At 46.4% G+C, this 18402-nt stretch overlaps 1 protein-coding gene across 4 annotated transcripts in view; it reads right to left on the reverse strand.

Moving 5' to 3' along the window:
- EGFR (epidermal growth factor receptor) overlaps nt 1-18402 on the reverse strand; it is a 196734-nt gene that overhangs the window by 49873 nt on the left and 128459 nt on the right. For all 4 annotated transcript variants that reach the window (XM_054494705.2, XM_063667305.1, XM_063667306.1 and 1 more), the window contains exons 4-13: nt 16881-17015; nt 12250-12318; nt 10960-11078; nt 9476-9617; nt 7679-7795; nt 6967-7093; nt 6794-6867; nt 5872-5962; nt 3180-3379; nt 1874-2006 (exon numbers count right to left, since the gene is read on the reverse strand). In XM_054494705.2, the coding sequence (XP_054350680.1) occupies nt 1874-2006; nt 3180-3379; nt 5872-5962; nt 6794-6867; nt 6967-7093; nt 7679-7795; nt 9476-9617; nt 10960-11078; nt 12250-12318; nt 16881-17015 (1207 nt within the window). The remainder of the gene's footprint in view (nt 1-1873; nt 2007-3179; nt 3380-5871; nt 5963-6793; nt 6868-6966; nt 7094-7678; nt 7796-9475; nt 9618-10959; nt 11079-12249; nt 12319-16880; nt 17016-18402) is intronic.

The raw sequence follows: 18402 nt of genomic DNA on the forward strand, positions 1-18402 counted from the left end.
GCTTTTTCTACAGCATAGTTTTTGCATATTGGGTAAGCAAGCCAAATGATAAAAGAAAAGATAGTCCTGAGGAGATCTTCCCTGCCTCTAATACCAGATTCATGGTTATCAAAATTAAGCTGGAAAAATGATAATTTTAGATTAAGTGATAGAAAAAGGAAGGAGGGAGAATGAACTTGCTCAATGGTTATTACTAAAAATGGTGAGTGTGGAACGCAGTTATGAAAAACTTAGCTTACAATATTTTGACATCCCTCAAGATGTACACATCAATGTTAAGCAAGAAGATGATGTTTGATTGAAAAGACAGAACAGATGTACGGCTGTTTGTCAGTAAGACTGGACTCTGCCTGGTAGTCAAGCATAGTTCTACCCTCCAGCAGCGAACAAGGAGTGTTTATTCTCAAAAGTGTGTGCCTTGGCCAGGCGCAGTGGCTTATGCCTATAATCCCAACACTTTGGGAGGCCGAGGTGGGCAGATCACTTGAGGTCAGGAGTTCGAGACCAGCCTGGCCAACATGGTGAAACCCCGTCTCTACTAAAACTACAAAAAATTAGCTGGACGTGGTGGTGCACACCTGTAATTCCAGCTACTTGGGAGGCTGAGGCAGGAGAATCACCTGAACTCAGGGGGCAGAGGTTGCAGTGAGTTGAGATCACCATTGCACTGGGTGATGGCATGAGACTCTGTCTCAAAAAACAACAAAAAAGTGTGTGCCTTTCATCCTCCCCTTTGGTCAATTGCACCAATTAAACAAAATATGATACTGGGTTGTGTCTTCTGTGCTTCTTCTCTGGGTCACTGCCCTTGCTGAAGGGGGCTGGGCTTGCAGAGGGAGCAGGTGCTGCTGGACACCAGGTTTCTTTACACTAATGGAAGGACATGGGGCTCCCCACGTGGGTATTTTCATCACCTTGCCTCTTAAGAAACACTTGAAAACTGAAAACATGAGACCACTGTCCATTTGTAGCCGTAAGGATTGCATCAATATTCCTTACTTGAAGTTGAAGCAGCACTATCAATTATGTGATTTGTTCTGAGCCTATCAGCTAAAGGATTCCTATAGAATTAAACTTGGTCCTCTTATCCTGCTCCTAAATATTTCTGGATCCAAGCTGTGGTCCATGCCCAGAGAGTAAAACAGGAAGATTTTCTACAGCCATCTGTAGTTCCTATGGTGCTCACCAAATTTCCCTTTTTCTTTAAATCTTCTAAAACATGGCCTTGGCCTCTATCCTTCAGTCTTACTTTCCTATTTATGTTTTGTCCTCATTTGTCGTTCAAAGCCTTAGGTCAATATCAAGAGCCTCAGAGCATTCACAAACTGCACTTTTTATTGATTGCAACTAAATTCAACAAGCAACATTATGAATTATTTCTTTGTCGGTGGGTATATTTAAAGTTCCTGGTACTGTTTGATGTTCAATGCATGCTGGGGGCACATAAAACAGATATTAACTTGGCAATATAATTTGTGTTAATTTATTTTCACACACCAGGAATCGGGCACTACAAAGAAAAGCCCAAATGGCCACGGTGTTGGCTAGATGAACCATTGATTACTGTCTGAGTTGTCTTAGGAAATTTTTGTAGCTTAGAAAAATTTAAGATACTTCCAGGAAAAGAGATTCTATAAATTATTGGATTATATTAGGCAATAATACTTGCTTATTTCCTATTGTGCTTAAATTTACCAAAAATAAAGCAATCAAACAACTTCCCGTCTTCCCACAGAAAACCCCAAAACCTCCAAAAGCCAAGGGCAAAGAATAAAACGAAGAGAAAATCACACAGAATGCCTGTAAAGCTATAACAACAACCTGGAGCCTTATTTTTGATCAAAGCAAGGGGATTAAAGAAATAACCTCCTACCCCTCCAGAATGTTGCACTTGTCCACGCATTCTCTGCCTCGGCTGACATTCCGGCAGGAGACGCAGTCCCTGGGCTCCGGGCCCCAGCAGCCCTCGGGGGAGCACAAGGCATGGCAGACCTGGCCTGTGGCCTCTGCGGAGACAGAGTGGGTCACAGCAGTCAGTGACGGAGCAGGGACCGAGGGGCCGGAGGAGACGGCACCTTCCCGGGAGGGGCCCTGTGCTCTGTGACCTTGGGTGGCACAGACATGCTGGGTATCCCTGAAGGAGAAGGACACAGACTGGGCTTCCCAGAGGCCGACCGTGACTGGAAGGACAAAGCAGTTGTGCTGGCTGCTGGGAAGACTGAAATGTGCCTGACAGTGGAGGACAGGTCTTCCTCCTGGTGGGAGCCAGGCACGCTGGCACCCGAGAGGGGGTGCCGTGAGTCCTCCCCTTTGGCAATGGCATCAATTAAGCCAGATGGGACTCCGTGTTTCCTGTGCTCCCACGGCCACTGCCCCTGCTGAAGGAGCCAGGCGTGCAGAGGGGCAGGTGCTGCTGGGCACAGGGTGTGTTTTGATCGTGCCCAGGGCAGCCTGGAGCAGAGCTGGTGGTGTTCTGATGACAAATCCCACAGCTGATAGGAGCCATTGGGCCATTGGCTGTGTACTGTGTGCTAGGCACCATGGAAGGGTTTTACACACAGAATTTCACTGAATTCTCTCAAAGCACTACGGCATGGGAATCATTCATATCTCCACTTAATGGATGAGGAAGCCAAAGCCTAAACAGATTACGGGGATTGACAGGGGCCTCAAAGCTAGGGAGGCCAGACCAGCAATTGACTCAAAGCTGACGCTGCCTGTGGCCAAGGCCCAGTACAGGCCAGGCTCTCACCAGCTTCAAAAGCTGAGGCTCTAGAGTCAGAACAGGAAGTGTTGATGTAAAGTGCTCATTCCATTCCTCTGTGTGTGTGTGTGTGTGTGTGTGTGTGTGTAGCTGTAATCTTTATAGGCTGAAATGAGCAGAGAGTGACCTACAGCTAAAAGGTAATATAACTAATACTAAATGTAGCTACTTAAATTACAAATAATTGGTAGCCTAAACCTCAGGGTAAATTCATCCTATTGAATAATAATGATCTGGAAAAAGTTTTAATGGAATTCACATGGTAGTTTCACAATTAGGAATCTTAAGATTTTAATTTGCTTCTTAAGGAACTGAAAAAAGTAATTTAAATGGGAATAGCCCTTCAATATTCTAAATAAAAATAAAGGACCCATTAGAACCAACTCCATAAACAAAACAGAAAGTGGTGACTTACTGCAGCTGTTTTCACCTCTGTTGCTTATAATTTTGGTTTTCTGACCGGAGGTCCCAAACAGTTTTTTCCAGTTTATTGTATTTGCATAGCACAAATTTTTGTTTCCTGAAATTATCACATCTCCATCGCTTATCTCCTTGAGGGAGCGTAATCCCAAGGATGTTATGTTCAGGCTGACGACTGCAAGAGAAAACTGCCCACTACATTGGAGAGAAGAAAAATCATGTGGTGAAAAATCATAAAAACAATGTATCCCTGAAAACTTTGTTTTTCCAGACCACCTTTGATTGACTAAAAACTGCTTTCCAATGATGGTAAGTCATGCTGTGGGAGGCACACACTGCAACTTTTGAAAACTGCCGGTGTTTTTTAAGTTCCTCCAGGCAAAAGCTAGTTCCTTGTTTATTTAGTATCTTTAACCCAGTGGCAGATGGGGAGGATGAATAAAATACCTTAATGTCATTATATTTTCTCCATTTTCATTTTGCCTGGAAATTGAGAACATATTCTAACCTCTCAAACAGCCAAATACACTTCAAAGGTGTGGGTTCGTCCATCTATCCACCACCCAGCCTGTTCCTCTATCCATTCATATATTTATTGAACAAACACTTGAGGTTCTCTGTCCCAAATTCTGTGCAGGTTAAATATGTTTCCTCCTCTCAAGGACCCTTGATCTGGTGGTGACACAACCCCGTAAGCAGATCATTTTGAGCCGGTGTGAAGAGCACAGTGAGTGTGGGCAACATGGAAGCAAAGAGCAGGGGCCTCTGTACAGGTCTGGGAGGGATGCCTGGGAAGTGGGGCCTTCCTCCAAAAAGCTATGCCCAAAGTTGTGAGGTCCTGAGAGCAGGAACTGTGGCATTTTCTTCACCATCCAACATGACGCTAGGATGCTATTGGGTGGTCCAATGTGTATATCAGATGACTGGATGGAAGTCATTCAGACTGAAGGGGGGATGTCCTCAGCCACCTGGAGGAGCAGGAAGGCACGCAGTGGACAAGAGAACCACTAGCCCCAGCCGGACTACGATGGGTGTGAGAACCACTAGCCCCTGCAGGACCACGATGGGTGTGAGAAACTCTAGCCCCTGCAGGACCATGATGGGTGTGAGAAACTCTAGCCCCTGCAGGACCATGATGGGTGTAAGAACTACTAAGCCCTTGCTGGACCACGACGGGTGTGAGAACCATTAGCCCCACCGGACCACGATGGGTGTGAGAACCACCAGCCTCTGTCAGACCACGATGGGTGTGAGAACCTCTAGCCCCTGCAGGACCATGATGATGCAGGCTGGGGGGGCTGGGCTGGTTTGGGGAGGGAGCAAAAGGCCAGAGTGCACCTTGTGGAGGAGCTGTCTGTAATTGAGAAGGAGCCACAGGAAAGAGATCTGCATTTGCAGGAAGCTCTCATCTGACCCCAGGCTGGGGGCTGGGCCAGCTGAGAGCACTGGATGAAGAGACTGATGTTCAGGTGTTGGATGGCAGGGGGTTAGAGTATCATCCAGAGGCTTCTCCTCTCCTTGCTGCTCTTCTTTCCCCCATCTTTTTCCTTTCTCCTACACAGATGAGTGGTCTTGCATAGGAGCCTGTAACCAATACCACTAGGAATTCTCCCCCACATATGCCCAGGGAGGCCAGGACACCAGGGCAGAGCCAGGTTTTCCTTGCAGGGCAGGTCTGGGGCCTCAGTGAGTCACGCCCTGGAACCTGTGGCCACCCTGTCTCAGTAGGAGCTGGAATCACCAGACTTCTCATTAAATGTGAAAAGTAAGTAACCCTTATCTTGTTTAAATCCCTACAACTAAGCCAACTGGCTCATACCAGCCATCCAAGAAAATTGCTCTAAGTCTCTTATTTTTATAAGAATCTTGGTCAAAGAAAGTATTCCAGAGAATTTAGAGCAAAAAGGCCTTTCTGGGAAGCAACGGTAGCCACATAATTAGTATCAGAGATTCAGAGCCAAGGGAGTTTATGGGAGGCAATGCATATTTCATGCACTCTTATTCTCTTTAGTGTTGCACAGTGTTATCTAGTGCTTTAGGAGTCAAGTAGAGGCAGCAGTTCTCATAACCAGGCTGCTTCCAAGGCAGGTTTCACTGAGAGATTCCCACCTCCTCCTCCACACCACTAAACTGATGATTACCATTACCATATTAAAAATGCTTGTCTGTGAGCACCTGCATGTCTGTTCCACTGTCAAAACTGAAAAAGCGGAAATTCTTGAAGAGTGGTGCTAAAAAGTCTCTCTGGTCCCCGTGATAAGATGTGCATAACCTCAACTGCATCCTGAGAATACATCAGCTGAACAGAAATGGTTAGACAGTCTGCAAAGTACCTGACCCACACGTTTTATAAGTGTCAAGGCCATGAAAGACAAGGAAAGACACAGGAGCTAATATAGGTTAGAAATGGATTGAAAAGATTGGACAACTAAGTGCAATGTGGGATCTGGAGTGGACACAGAAGCAGAAGCACTGGCGAGTGCTGAGAAGTCTGTGGTTTAGCGGACAGCCTGTGCCAATGGTCGTTCAGTCTTGATCCTTGTGCCTGCTCATGTGAGATAGCATTCGGGAACGCCGGCGAGAGATGCAGGAGCTCTGTGTCCTATCTTAGCAACTCTCCTGTTAAGCCTAATTTCCAACTAAAAAGGCAAATGTAATCCACCAGGCTTTGGCTGTGGTCAACTTACTGTTGCTTGGTCCTGCCGCGTATGATTTCTAGGTTCTCAAAAGCATGGAGGTCCGTCCTGTTTTCAGGCCAAGCCTGAATCAGCAAAAACCCTGTAAGGCAGAAGAAAGACTCAGACACACACCACGTAGGAGTTTCTTTTTTGTATGAGACATTACTCTAGACTCTCAGGGACTCTGTATTATATGAACAGTGAGTGGGAAAATTGGATTTGCTTTCTTTTTCATTATCATCTTCTCTGAGTGTACATGCGCATGGGCGGACGCAGGCCGAGCCAGAGTTCACAGCTGCCTCCCGCCTCCCCCAGCGATTCCGCATGTCTCCCGCCGCCCCGCTGGCTGTGGCCCTGCGACCCCTGCTGCGCCCCGTATCTGATTACCCCGAAGAGGCTCCTGCTGCGATTATCTGCCAATTGTGGATCTGGTATCACATACAAGGAGCTTTACAGATTTTCCTTATTTGATTCCAACCTTAAAACAGTCTTGTTATTTTGGTCTAATCTTCCCATTTGAGAGAGGAAGGAAGTGGAGCTCAGGCGGCAGTCATAGACCCGAGGCTCGCCCGTGGCCCCACAGGGCTCTGGCGTCCAGTTTCAAAAGCCTGAGGCCCAGGCTGCCCGTCACCTACCCCTGTCCCCTCCCTGTACCCGCAAGGGTTATGGGCCACCAAGGCAGCTGGCTGGGGCCCGGCAGGAGGGAGAAAGCGCGTTCACACGCGCAGTGAATGACCCAAGCCTGGACTTAACGTGTCCCCTTTTACCTGCAGGGGAAACTGCACTTTTGAAAAGTATCAAAACATCAGCCGTTAATGGTAAAATTTCAGAAGAAACGTTTTTATTCCAAGGGAGAAGGAAATATGTCGAAAAGTTCTCTCCCTAAAACACTGATTTCCCATTTATATTCATGTGATAATTCAGCTCAAACCTGTGATTTCCTTTACGGTTTTCAGAATATCCAGTTCCTGTGGATCCAGAGGTGGAGTGTGTGTGAAGGAGTCACTGAAACAAACAACAGGGTGATTATTGATCACCAATCTCTACCAGTTAAAAAGGCAGATTTTGTTTTTCTCTATACAAGTAACTGAACCTGTGACTCACCCCCTAAATGCCACCGGCAGGATGTGGAGATCGCCACTGATGGAGGTGCAGTTTTTGAAGTGTTTAATATTCGTAGCATTTATGGAGAGTGTGTCTTTAAATTCACCAATACCTATTCCGTTACACACTGCAGAGATAAGAGAGACGTGTATTCCGTTCACATTTGTTGGATTAAGAATAGCTAGGGATCCACAGGCAGAGGGAAGCAGGAAGGAATTCCGGTCACGGGAACCGCCACTGCCACATCATCCTTCATTCACTCAACAAACACTGAAGGGGCTGGGGAGAGTGCAGGGGGGAAGGGGGGACACCAGGACCTATAGCACACTTTAGGGCTACAGCAGTGTAGGAGATGCCATCCCTGTCACCTCACACCGACCTTGCGTTCTCCTCATTATTTCTCATGGGCCGCGTGGAGCTGGACTGCTTCCAGCTCTGCCTCCCCTGGATTCTCCCCAGGGCTGGGGCACCTGGCAGCTGCTGAGGGGCTGGCTCTGTGACTGTTCTCATCAGAGCCCCCCACCCCGTCACAACCTTCAGTGCCTTCCCATTGCCTAACCTGGCTTTACAGCTTTATCTTCTGTTTTAAAGAAACGATATGTATAGTTGTTTTTTAATGAGAAGAGGAAGATGTGTTCATTTGGAGGTGGCATGAGAGCCCAGCCTCAGCAGCTGAGAACAAGCCTCGTCCGCACACCGGCGGGCTTCCTACCTTTGCGGCAAGGCCCTTCGCACTTCTTACACTTGCGGACGCCGTCTTCCTCCATCTCATAGCTGTCGGCCCCACAGGCTCGGACGCACGAGCCGTGATCTGTCACCACATAATTACCTGGGGAAGAGAGCATGAAAGGAAGGTGATGACGGTGGCGCCAGGTGCTCGGGCCTCACACAGACGGTCCGGGTCCTCCTCTGGAGGGGTGATGGAAAGGCTCCGTCCTCCTTTGGCTTTATTTACTTTAAGGACAAAGAATGAAAGGTTGCAAATAGAAAAGGAATCCTGTTCAAGAGTTTAATAAAATTCTAGGCCGCAATGTGGACAATACAGGTGTTTCATCATGGCAGGAAACACTGGGTCCCTTGAGGGGCCAGCTGTTCTGCGTCCCAGCAGGCACCTCAGCCGTCTCCTCCACCTGCTCTCACCTTTAAAGTAATTCATTTGTGTTAATAGCAGACTTCTGTGTTATTTTTAGGAGCTCTATGTCTTCCTTTTTTGTTTGTTTGAGATGGAGTCTTGCTCTGTCACCCAGGCTGGAGTGCAGTGGTGTGATCTCAGCTCACTGCAACCTCTGCCTCCTGGGTTAAAGCAATTCTCCTGCCTCAGCCTCCTGAGCAGCTGTGATTACAGGTGTGTGCCACCACGCCCGGCTAATTTTTGTATTTTTAGTAGAAACGAGGTTTCACCCTGTTGGCCAGGCTGGTCTCAAACTCCTGACCTCAGGCAATCCAGCCCCCTCAGTCTCCCAAAGTGCTGGGATTACAGGCATGAGCCAATGAGCCACTGTGCCTGGCCTGTTCCTGTTTTAAGTTCCCCAAGAAGATCCTCAAAAATATTTATAGGACCTTGGTGATTCTTCTGTGAACTGTCTGGTCTTGGTATCTCAGGCTCGAAGTGTTTTCCTATGGATTTTAAAGCTCTATTAAGCTCTATCTCAAAGACTATATCTGTGTCATCACAGAAAAATATGTGGCACATTTTTCTTTAGCTTCGTTTGTCATTTATCTTATAATGTCTTATTATTTTGTGTTTTTTTCCCCATACAGAGTGTAAAATTTTTCATGTACACAAATCTGGCAGGGTAAAATCTCCCCCTCATAATTGTTCTTTCAATTTTTTTTTCTCAGTTAATCTCTCCTTCTAGAGATCAAGAGTGGCTTCTAAAACTCTTTCATTAGACAAAGTTTTGCTTTCTCTGTCAGGAATTATTTTATGTCACAATTTCCCTAAACCCTGGAGCCACCAGTACAAATGTAAGTACAAACAAGCAAAACTCAAACCCAAACCATTAAAGCAAAACAAAATAAAAACAAAAAACCTCTGCAATACTCCTAAGAGGCATAACTTTCACTAGAATTTTAACCACTCAAGAAGGCAGGTGTTCTGATAGACTCTCTGATTTCGGTCTATTAAATATCTGCTTGGCACAAGCACTAAACAGTGACATGCCCACGGCTTCGTGCCTAGCAGACAACTGAATATCCACAGCTGTGGCTGCTGGATGAGTGGTGAGGGCTGAGCAGCAGGTGTTTCTCCTGTGAGGTGGCCTGGCCACCAAGATCTGCCCTGTGCACTGAGCAGCCCCCATGGGTGGAGATAGCCACCACCTGCCCGCTCCTCGGTAGCAAACCAGCCTCTCGCCTCTGCGCCTGGACGGCACAGGGTCGCCTCCCCCAAACGAGGCAAACACATCCACCCAAAGGCTCTCCAAGGTGGGATACTCCAGGGCTCAGCAGGAGACAAAGTAGGACAAGAATGCCTGACCAGTCAGAGGGCCCACAGAGGAGGACTCACGGGGACACTTCTTCACGCAGGTGGCACCAAAGCTGTATTTGCCCTCGGGGTTCACATCCATCTGGTATGTGGTGGGGTTGTAGAGCATGAGTGGGGGGCAGGTGTCCTTGCACGTGGCTTCGTCTCGGAATTTGCGGCAGACCTATGGAGGAGAAAGGACACGCTGGGCAAGTGAGGTAAGTACACTCAGCGCCGCACATGGAGGAAACGCAGCACTGCCTTGACTCCCGTCAGAAAGCCCAAGTTACTGTCTTCACAGCCTAGTATTCAACTAGTGTGGGAAAACCCAGCTGGCGCCCTCTGCAGAGTCAGAAAGACCCTTTTCTAAAAAGTCCATTTTTTTCTTAGGTGCACTGTCCCACCTATCATAATTTATGGATTATGATAAAAATACGTCTCTTTACTAACGTATAGATGATGGAGTTCACACATTATAGCGGTGACTATGGAATGAAATTATGTTTAATTTCCCTTATAAAGGACATTGGGCTTTCCTTACAAAGTACAATTGAGGGTATATTTTATAATGTATTGCTGAATGGCAGAAAACCTTGCTAGAACAATGCCGTGTAAAGGGTCAGACCCAATACAGCGGGGGATCTTCCTAGGAGCAACCCCACGCACAGTCTTCTCCCTGGGGCTCACATTAGAAACAGCTTGGCCAACCAAGTCACAATTCTTGGGTCTGGGTCCAACCTCTGGAATTTAGGAATCTTCTCTGAAACCACAGAGTGCTCTGGATTTAGTTTTAGGGAGGGCTTCGTCACACCAGCTCCCACTCCAGGAGTCACATCCACCAGTCTTGGCATCTCCAGGACTTCCAAGATGCTTCTGACCTGCACCCTCCAGTGTTGCCCAGAGCCCGCTGGGGCAGAAAGGCTTCTGCTGGCACTTTCTGCAGTAATGGGGCGAGAGTGAGTACTTCAGGCCCCTTGAGGGCAGGGCGCAGCTCAGGAGGTGCCTGAGAGGGGTGGAGGAGCCGAGGGATCTGTGTCAGGAGGCCCTAACGCAGCCCCAGCCAGCGAGACCTGTGTGGCTCTCCATGGGTCTCTTAGGGACCTCACAGTGTCAAGTCTCTAGAGGTATAGCCGAAGTCAAACAATAAAGAGAGTGTGCTGCTGGCAACAAGGCACATTCATGACAAATACTTGCATGTAGTATTTGGTGTTTGTTCTGTGCCCAGGTCCTAATGACAGACATCACAGGCATCACGTCATTTAAGCATTCAACTGGGAGAGACTTTGTTATGCATCATTGTCAGGTGAGGAAATGGAGGCATGGCGGTCCCATTATTTTCCCAAGGTCTCAGTGAGTGGTGGAGGCAGGATACTAAAGATACTTTGTCACCAGGCAGAGGGCAATATCCTGTGTGTTACTACAAATGCTAATTGACAGCTCCCCCACAGGAAGTCTTCTGTCCTGGTGTGGGTGGGGAGGGTGCAGCCCCAGCCTGCTCCAGGGAGGCTGCTGGAGGGGCATCTTACCAGGCAGTCGCTCTCCCGGGGGCCCGTGCAGCCAGCGGCACACTGGTTGTGGCAGCAGTCACTGGGGGACTTGCCGCGGCAGCGCCCAGAGCACTGCTGGGCACAGATGATTTTGGTCACTGAAAAAGAGCAAAGGTCCCCCGTGAGCTGAAGAGTGAGGGTAGGATCATTTCCCAGGGACGTCGCAGAGCACTTGCAGACTTTTTCACAAAAAAGTGAAGACACATTTGCTTCCAACGAAACCACATTCAAGCTGTGTCAAACCATGCCCTTTTCTGATTGCCTCTTTTTTCTCCTGATTTATTTTTAATCACTTAAGAGAACTCATCAGATCAAGTCTAGACTTTGAGACCTGCTAAATAATTAGATACATCTTGGGCAATGCAGGAAGCACATGCAAAGAACAAAAATACCTGCTGGGAAGTAGTGTTTAGAAGGGCCTAAGAGCCCCCCCACAATTCAGCTTAAGGACATAGTGTCCATTTTTGAGCTCATGTCCCCAGGTTCCTTGGCCACTGAGAGGCTGAGCCAGACAGCCGTACCCGGGAGAATGGCCCTCTCCATCGTACAGCAGGGTCCACATGGAAAAGTCCCCATGAGAAGCCGTGCTCAGGCTTCTGTGTAGGTGGGTACCAAAGAAAGCCAGGGAGGGAGAGGAAACAAGAAGTCTGGTGACTGCTGTCAACAGGGACAAGTCTTCCATTTCCGGGAAAGTGTGCTGTGTTCAGAGGACAGGGCTGGGGTACCTGCTGATGTTCACTTATTGTTGTTGTTGTTTTGAGATGGAGTCTTGCTCTGTTGCCCAGGCTGGAATGCAGTGGCACAATCTCAGCTCACTGCAAGCTCCACCTCCCAGGTTCATGCCATTCTCCTGCCTCAGCCTCCTGAGTAGCTGGGACTACAGGCGCCCGCCACCACGCCCGGCTAATTTTTTGTATTTTTAGTAGAGACAGGGTTTCACTGTGTTAACCAGGATGGTCTCAATCTCCTGACCTCGTGATCCGACTGCCTCGGCCTCCCAAAGTGCTGGGATTATAGGCGTGAGCCACCGTGCCTGGCCCCTGCTGATGTTCACTTATTTGTGATAGGCTGAAGCGCCCAAAATAGCCCACCCTGGATTAACTGCATGTGGTGAGATTTGCAAGACTGTCCTTCACCTACTGGTTCACATCTGGCTCTGTAATAAAATAACTCTTTGGAGTCTTCAAAGGGAAAACAAATCCAATCACCTAAGCAAGTGAAGGAAGAGAGGGGCAGTCACACATGGTCTGAGGCTGTTCACCAACTTACGTTTCTGGCAGTTCTCCTCTCCTGCACCCCAGCAGCTCCCATTGGGACAGCTTGGATCACACTTTTGGCCTGAAATGTAAAAGTAATAGATGCATATCTCAGTGAAAGGGAAGGAATGATGAGAAACTGATGACGCCCTTTCCCAGGCCTGAGTTAAGCATGTTCAATAAATGAAGACAATCTTTTCAACTTATTCTCTGATTGTTTGGCTGGCTGGTTTGTAGAATCACTTAAGAGACCCTGATAGGAAAAGAAGATGAACCATGAACTGCTTTTATTTACATGTCAGCTGTGGAAACTGAGGTAGAGAGTAATTACTGACACGGGCCACATAAATGAGAATTTTTCATGAATTTGAGATTCCTTGTTTACAATCTGCTTAGGCTTGGAGAATTCCCTGGCATCTCCTGCCACAGCTAGAGTGTCTCGTCTGGCTGAGTCTTTGGCATGGACCCACTACTTCCTTGCTGTGTCCAGTCTTGAGTGGCTGCATGTATCAGCCGTTCTGGGATTGTTAAGTCATGGCCTGTAAATAAAACCTTCTAGACTCCAAACCAGAGAGAAGCACAGAATGGTGCACAGAGGGTGAAATGTTAACAGTGCAGATCACCTTAATGACTGTGTAAAACCTTAGCTATCTGGTCAATTTTTATAATTGGCCAATTACAAATTACAGCTGCAAAGGTTTTCCTCTCATCTGTCGTGTTTTCTTTTTATCAGTATTGAGAAGTCTGAAGGTTGAAGTGCTATATCTATATAGAAAGAGCAGGTTAACCACCAAATTTGTTAAAAAGTCCAGTCATGCAGATATCTTTTACTGTGAAGACATAGTAAACTAGAGGTGTTCATGGGTCCCGAGGTCCCCTGCAGTCAGGAAGAATTTAGATTTCAAACAGGAAAGCTGACGATCGATCTCCCATGTGACTATGAAGCCAGGATACCACAAGGGCAAGGGGCACTAATGCCGCGCTGGTGCTCCTTAGAGTCATGAAGGCCGGGGAGGCTGGCATCACAACAGTGACAGCGGGGGATGGATGTTGTGAGGAGGGAGGCAGAGAGACTGCGACAGAGGTCTAGAGAAAGCAAGGTCATACGGAGGTGTGCTAAAAGCAGCTAGATCTGTAGCGTGCAATCCCATTCTTTCTACTTTTTACCCTGTACTCACATATAATTTTCAAATTTCTATTATAAGCATGTAATCGTTGTATAAAATAAAAATGTTTAAAAGAAAAATGCATCTTTTTCTAATGGGAAACATTTGCCAATAAACAAACTTAAGATCTGTTTATGATTCTAGTATTGACCATCTATTATAAAAAAGAAATGCAGGCACATCATATAAAATATGGATAACAGAAGAAAGCAAAAAGAAGACATGAGACTCATCCAGAGTTAATCAATATAGACATATAAGTCTATGTATATACAGGAATTGGAATCCCACCATACATTGTGTTATAACCTTAAAAACCCAGATAAAACATGGCAATTTTTCCATGCCTTTAAATATGCTTCTATGCTTTCCATGCCTATAAATATGCATCAATAGCATGGCTGCTGCATAATGTATTCAACCAATCTCTTATTTTTAGATATATAATTTGTTCACAAAATTTATTATAAATAAGGCTGCAAGGAATTCTTGTATAAGAATATGTTTCTACATCTCTTATGATTTTCACTTTCATTATTATTTCTTTTTCTCTTATTCCTAAATGTGATATTCATTGGTCAAAGCTATACATACTTTGAAGCTTTAGATACATATTGCAGGCATATTGCCAAGCTTGGTTTTATTAACATATATGCCCACAAGCAGAACATGAGAATTTCTGTTTCTCCACACCCCAGCTGACCCAGGTGTTTGAAAGCGAAAGGAACCCAAATACTTTGCAAAGGAAGATGTGATGCTTTCTTATTATATTTTGACCTTCTTATTACACTAGAAATAACATTTTACTTTATCTCCTAGCCATATTTGTATGTGTATGTGTGTGTGTGTGTGCGTGTGTGTGTGACAGAAAGAGAGGAAGAGTGAGAGAGAGAGGCTGCTCATGTTCTCGGCCAGGTTTTTATTAAGAGATTCATCTTTTTCTTAGTCTTTTAAAGATGACTTCAGGGAGTGATAGAGCAAGGATATTAACCCTCTTCATGGCAATCAGACATTGCACAATATCTTCCTGGTAGCCATTAACATATTTTACATGAAAGTTTTCTTTTATGATGTCAGATTTTGGCTCTTCTTCAACTTGATATTACAAAATATTCATCTTTATGTTTCCTTCTGGCACTTACATATATATTAAATATTTTATTATGTGTATTTAATATGTATTTGGAATTTACATTACACGAAGTGGGTGATGGATTTATTTTAATTTTCTCTCAAGTAAACCCATTCATTCTAACTTCTAATGCCCAACTTCAACATAAACATAAAAGCTGGGCACACTGTGAAATTTTTCTGAGTCTTAGACATCTTGTCCATAAAACACTTAAATCATCTCATGAGATTTTTTTTGGTGAAGACTAAATGAGATCCGTTCTGAGCAGGAATGTGTAGCCGTAAAGCACCAGTCAAGAGAGGGGCTTCCTTTACCACACGAGCCTGGCAGCATTCCCAACTTGCCTCTAGATGGTAAGGAGGAAATTTCAGGTATCAGGTTGATGGTGAATTTGCACTCTCCAATGCGACTAAGCCAACATACCTAATTCCTTTTTAAAAACCCTTTATAGTTCTCTCACTTTGATATTTTCACCTCTAATAGTTAAGTCATTCCAGACAATTTATTGAATAAGGAATTATTCCCTTATTGGCTTGAAATGTCAGTTCTTTATAGACTTTTGATTTTGCTAGGCTTATTCTTATTGTCTTATTTTTGTTTATTCTTAAAGCAATGCTATATTGGCCTATAGTTCAATGCCCTGTAGTATTTGAATCTTTTTACTGCATGAACCTACCCGTCATTCCCCTTTCCAGCACTTTCTTTGTGGGTCTTTCCCACAGTTGTTGTACAGAACATGGAGACCTGCCATTGTGGGCTGCCTGACCTGATCCATGGCAAACACTGGCCCCATAACCATTCCAGGTTCATTAAAAAAAAATGTGCACAATTTAACCTCCCCATTGTCCACCAGACAGCTGAGGAAATGCTAACCTTGATCTCATAATACGAAATTTTGCAATGTAAAATAAAGCTTTTGGTTTCTTGCAAACATAGTAGGTGTCAGGATGGGTATCTGGTGGAATAATATATCTATAAAACAAAGAGCCTCAATACCCATGTTCACAGCAGCATTATTCAAACAGTCAAAAGATGGAAGCAACCCCAGTGTCTGTAGACGGGTGAATGGACAAACAAAATGTAGTGTTAACATACAATGGAATATTATTCAGCCATGAAGAGGAAGGACATTCTTAACACGTGCTACAGCATGGATAAACCTTCGGGACATTTGGCTAGGTGAAATAAGCCAGACACAAAAGGACAGTTACTACATGATTCCACCTGTATGAGAGCCCCAGAGTAGTCAAATTCATAGAGACATCAAGTGGACTGTTGCCTGCCAGGGCCAGAGGCTGGGAAGGAGGGGAGAGCAGAGAGTTACTGTCTAATGGGTAGAGTTTCAGCTTTGCAAGATAAAAGAGTTCTTTCTGTGTGTGGACAGTGGGGATGGCCACACACCAATGTGGATGTATAATGCCACAGACATTATAACTTACAATGGTTAAGATGGAAAATCTTGTATTATGGGCATTTCATCACAATCTATCCATAAAATAAAAATAAAACAAATACACAAAAATCCAAAGCCCTCTAGTTGATGATTTTGAAGATTCACGTCAGCTCTATTTTTTATTTTTTTGAGGGCAGAAAACAAACAGGTATCCACTGCACAGTTGTGGAGAAATAAAGAAGCAGGAAATGGTGATCACTTCTTACTCTAAAGAACAGAAAGTCCGGGCGATCAGGAACCGGCACAGACCAGGGGAGCTGGGTGAGTGTGAGCTTGCGTCTCAGAGTCCCCCATCAGCGCTGGCCTCAGCCAGGGCGCCACGCTGACCTGCGCCTAGTTCCCTGCCAGGCTTCCCCACAGGCTGCCTCACTGGTGAACAGGGCAGGGACCAGGCCACCAGTATTCAAGGAAACATGGACAGACTTCCTCTCCATGGCAGTGCCCAGCTGTGTGTGTGACTCCATGTGGCAGTGTTCATGCCCTCAGCCGGGGGTGGATTCAGCCCTGGTGCTTCAGGAGGGCCGGGGAGACTCTGGAGACTCAGAAGCATGCAGGAGTCTGGCCAGTGTCAGCAGGGCAGGCTGGGAGAGGCCCTGGTGCTGCCCACCCCATGAACAGCAGCTCTTCTCAGGACACAAGTGCTCTGCTGTCCCAGCAGGGGATCTGCCTCCGGTGGCCTGCACTGCCAACCAGCTGGGCTGCCACCCGCCACAAAAAAAGATCTCTATGTCTGTGGTAAATACATGCTCTTCTAGCGGTCAGATATTTTGCTTACTACTTTTTGTTTCTGATTAACATGACTTACTAAACATGGCTTCCCTCCCTCACCCCAGTGCTATAGAGCTCTCCCTCATAGGAGCAGGAGGCAGAGATAGTGTGTATGCGACACTTACAGCTGCCCAGGTGGTTCTGGAAGTCCATCGACATGTTGCTGAGAAAGTCGCTGCTGACTATGTCCCACCACTGGATGCTCTCCACGTTGCACAGGGCAGGGTTGTTGCTGAACCGCACGGCGCCATGCAGGATTTCTGCGGGAGAATGGAACTGCAGTGAGCACCCTTTCCAGCTCCTTTAAATTCCCATGAAGGATGCATGTGCTCTTCACATTTATGTTCTGCTAAAGAGATGCCATGGTGCAAACAAGAGTCCCGCGATTAGCCCAGTGAACTTCCTGGAGGGCGGCCAGATAAAATTGTTAATGATAGCACCATGGAGGAGCTAGGGTTTTCTCCGAAATGGGCTTTGAGCAATGATTAGAAATTTAGAAATATGGGGAGGAAGGAAGAGAATGGTTTAGTCAGTGGTCAGAGCATAAATGATATGCATGTGGTAAGCTGCGGGTCCCGAGGGGCTGATTGGCTGGACTAGAATGGTTGCATGATGTAGGGGGTAGGCAGGGCAGGGAGGCAGGTCCCCAGTGCTACAGCCCCGGATGCCAGGTGAGGGGCTGGCATCCAGGGCTCCACCTTGCATGCCCAGGCGGAGCTTTTCATTAGAGAAAAGGATATGAGAGTGACACGAAGCAAGAAGAATCTGAATGTGTGACAGAGACAGGTAGACTCCAGGGATGCACAGGATGGTGAAACTGTACAGCTGTTTCCAAAGAAGAACTAAGAAGATGTGGAAAAGTCAGGGATGAACCCATTCAAGCCTTTACAAAGGGGGAGTGTTCCATTGATGACATTAAACATGAACATTGACAGAATGACTTATATGTACAAAACCCTGTGCAAGTGCTGTGGGCGCTGCGAGGATGAATGAGATCCACTGGCTTTGATCTGGGAGCTGACAGGCTTGGGAACAGACATGTCACACACTCTAACCACCTCATGCCCAGGGAGACCCTGACACACAGCGAGGCTGGGTACCTTGCTGGCTGATTTATAAGCACTATCTTCATTCATTCTCACAATGGTGCAATGAGCATCTGTGACTTTAATAGAGAAAAAAATCGACCTTTGTTTCATGAAGCAATGCCCAGTGCGCCAGGTGGGGAATGGGCATGTTGTGTGTACAGAGTACCAACATGGGAAAGGAGGGATTCACCCGTGAAGATCCTGGAGGCTGCTAGGAAAATGAGCTTCCCCAGGAGGGGACAGGCACACATCTTAGAGGAGTGTGGAAGTGAGGGCTGAAGGCTTCCTGCAGACAGGAGACCCAGTGCAGGGAAACAGTGGAACAGGCTTCTTCAGTGGATGCGCAGAAGCAAGGAACTGAGGGAGGAAGCCTGGGGTCATGAGGGCTGAATCGTGGTGCTTTGTTTATCAGGTTGGAGATGACAGCAGAATCATCTGTGAAAACACTCATGAGAAAGCCATGTACAGGTGGATGGAACTCAGGAGAGGACAGGGCTGGAAACACCAACAGGGCTGTCCAGGCTGCTGTGGCAGCTCGGACAACAGATCAAAGAGCTGA

This window comes from Pongo pygmaeus, chromosome 6, assembly GCF_028885625.2.
Source record: "Pongo pygmaeus isolate AG05252 chromosome 6, NHGRI_mPonPyg2-v2.0_pri, whole genome shotgun sequence".
In the NCBI taxonomy this organism is placed as follows: Eukaryota; Metazoa; Chordata; class Mammalia; order Primates; family Hominidae; genus Pongo; species Pongo pygmaeus.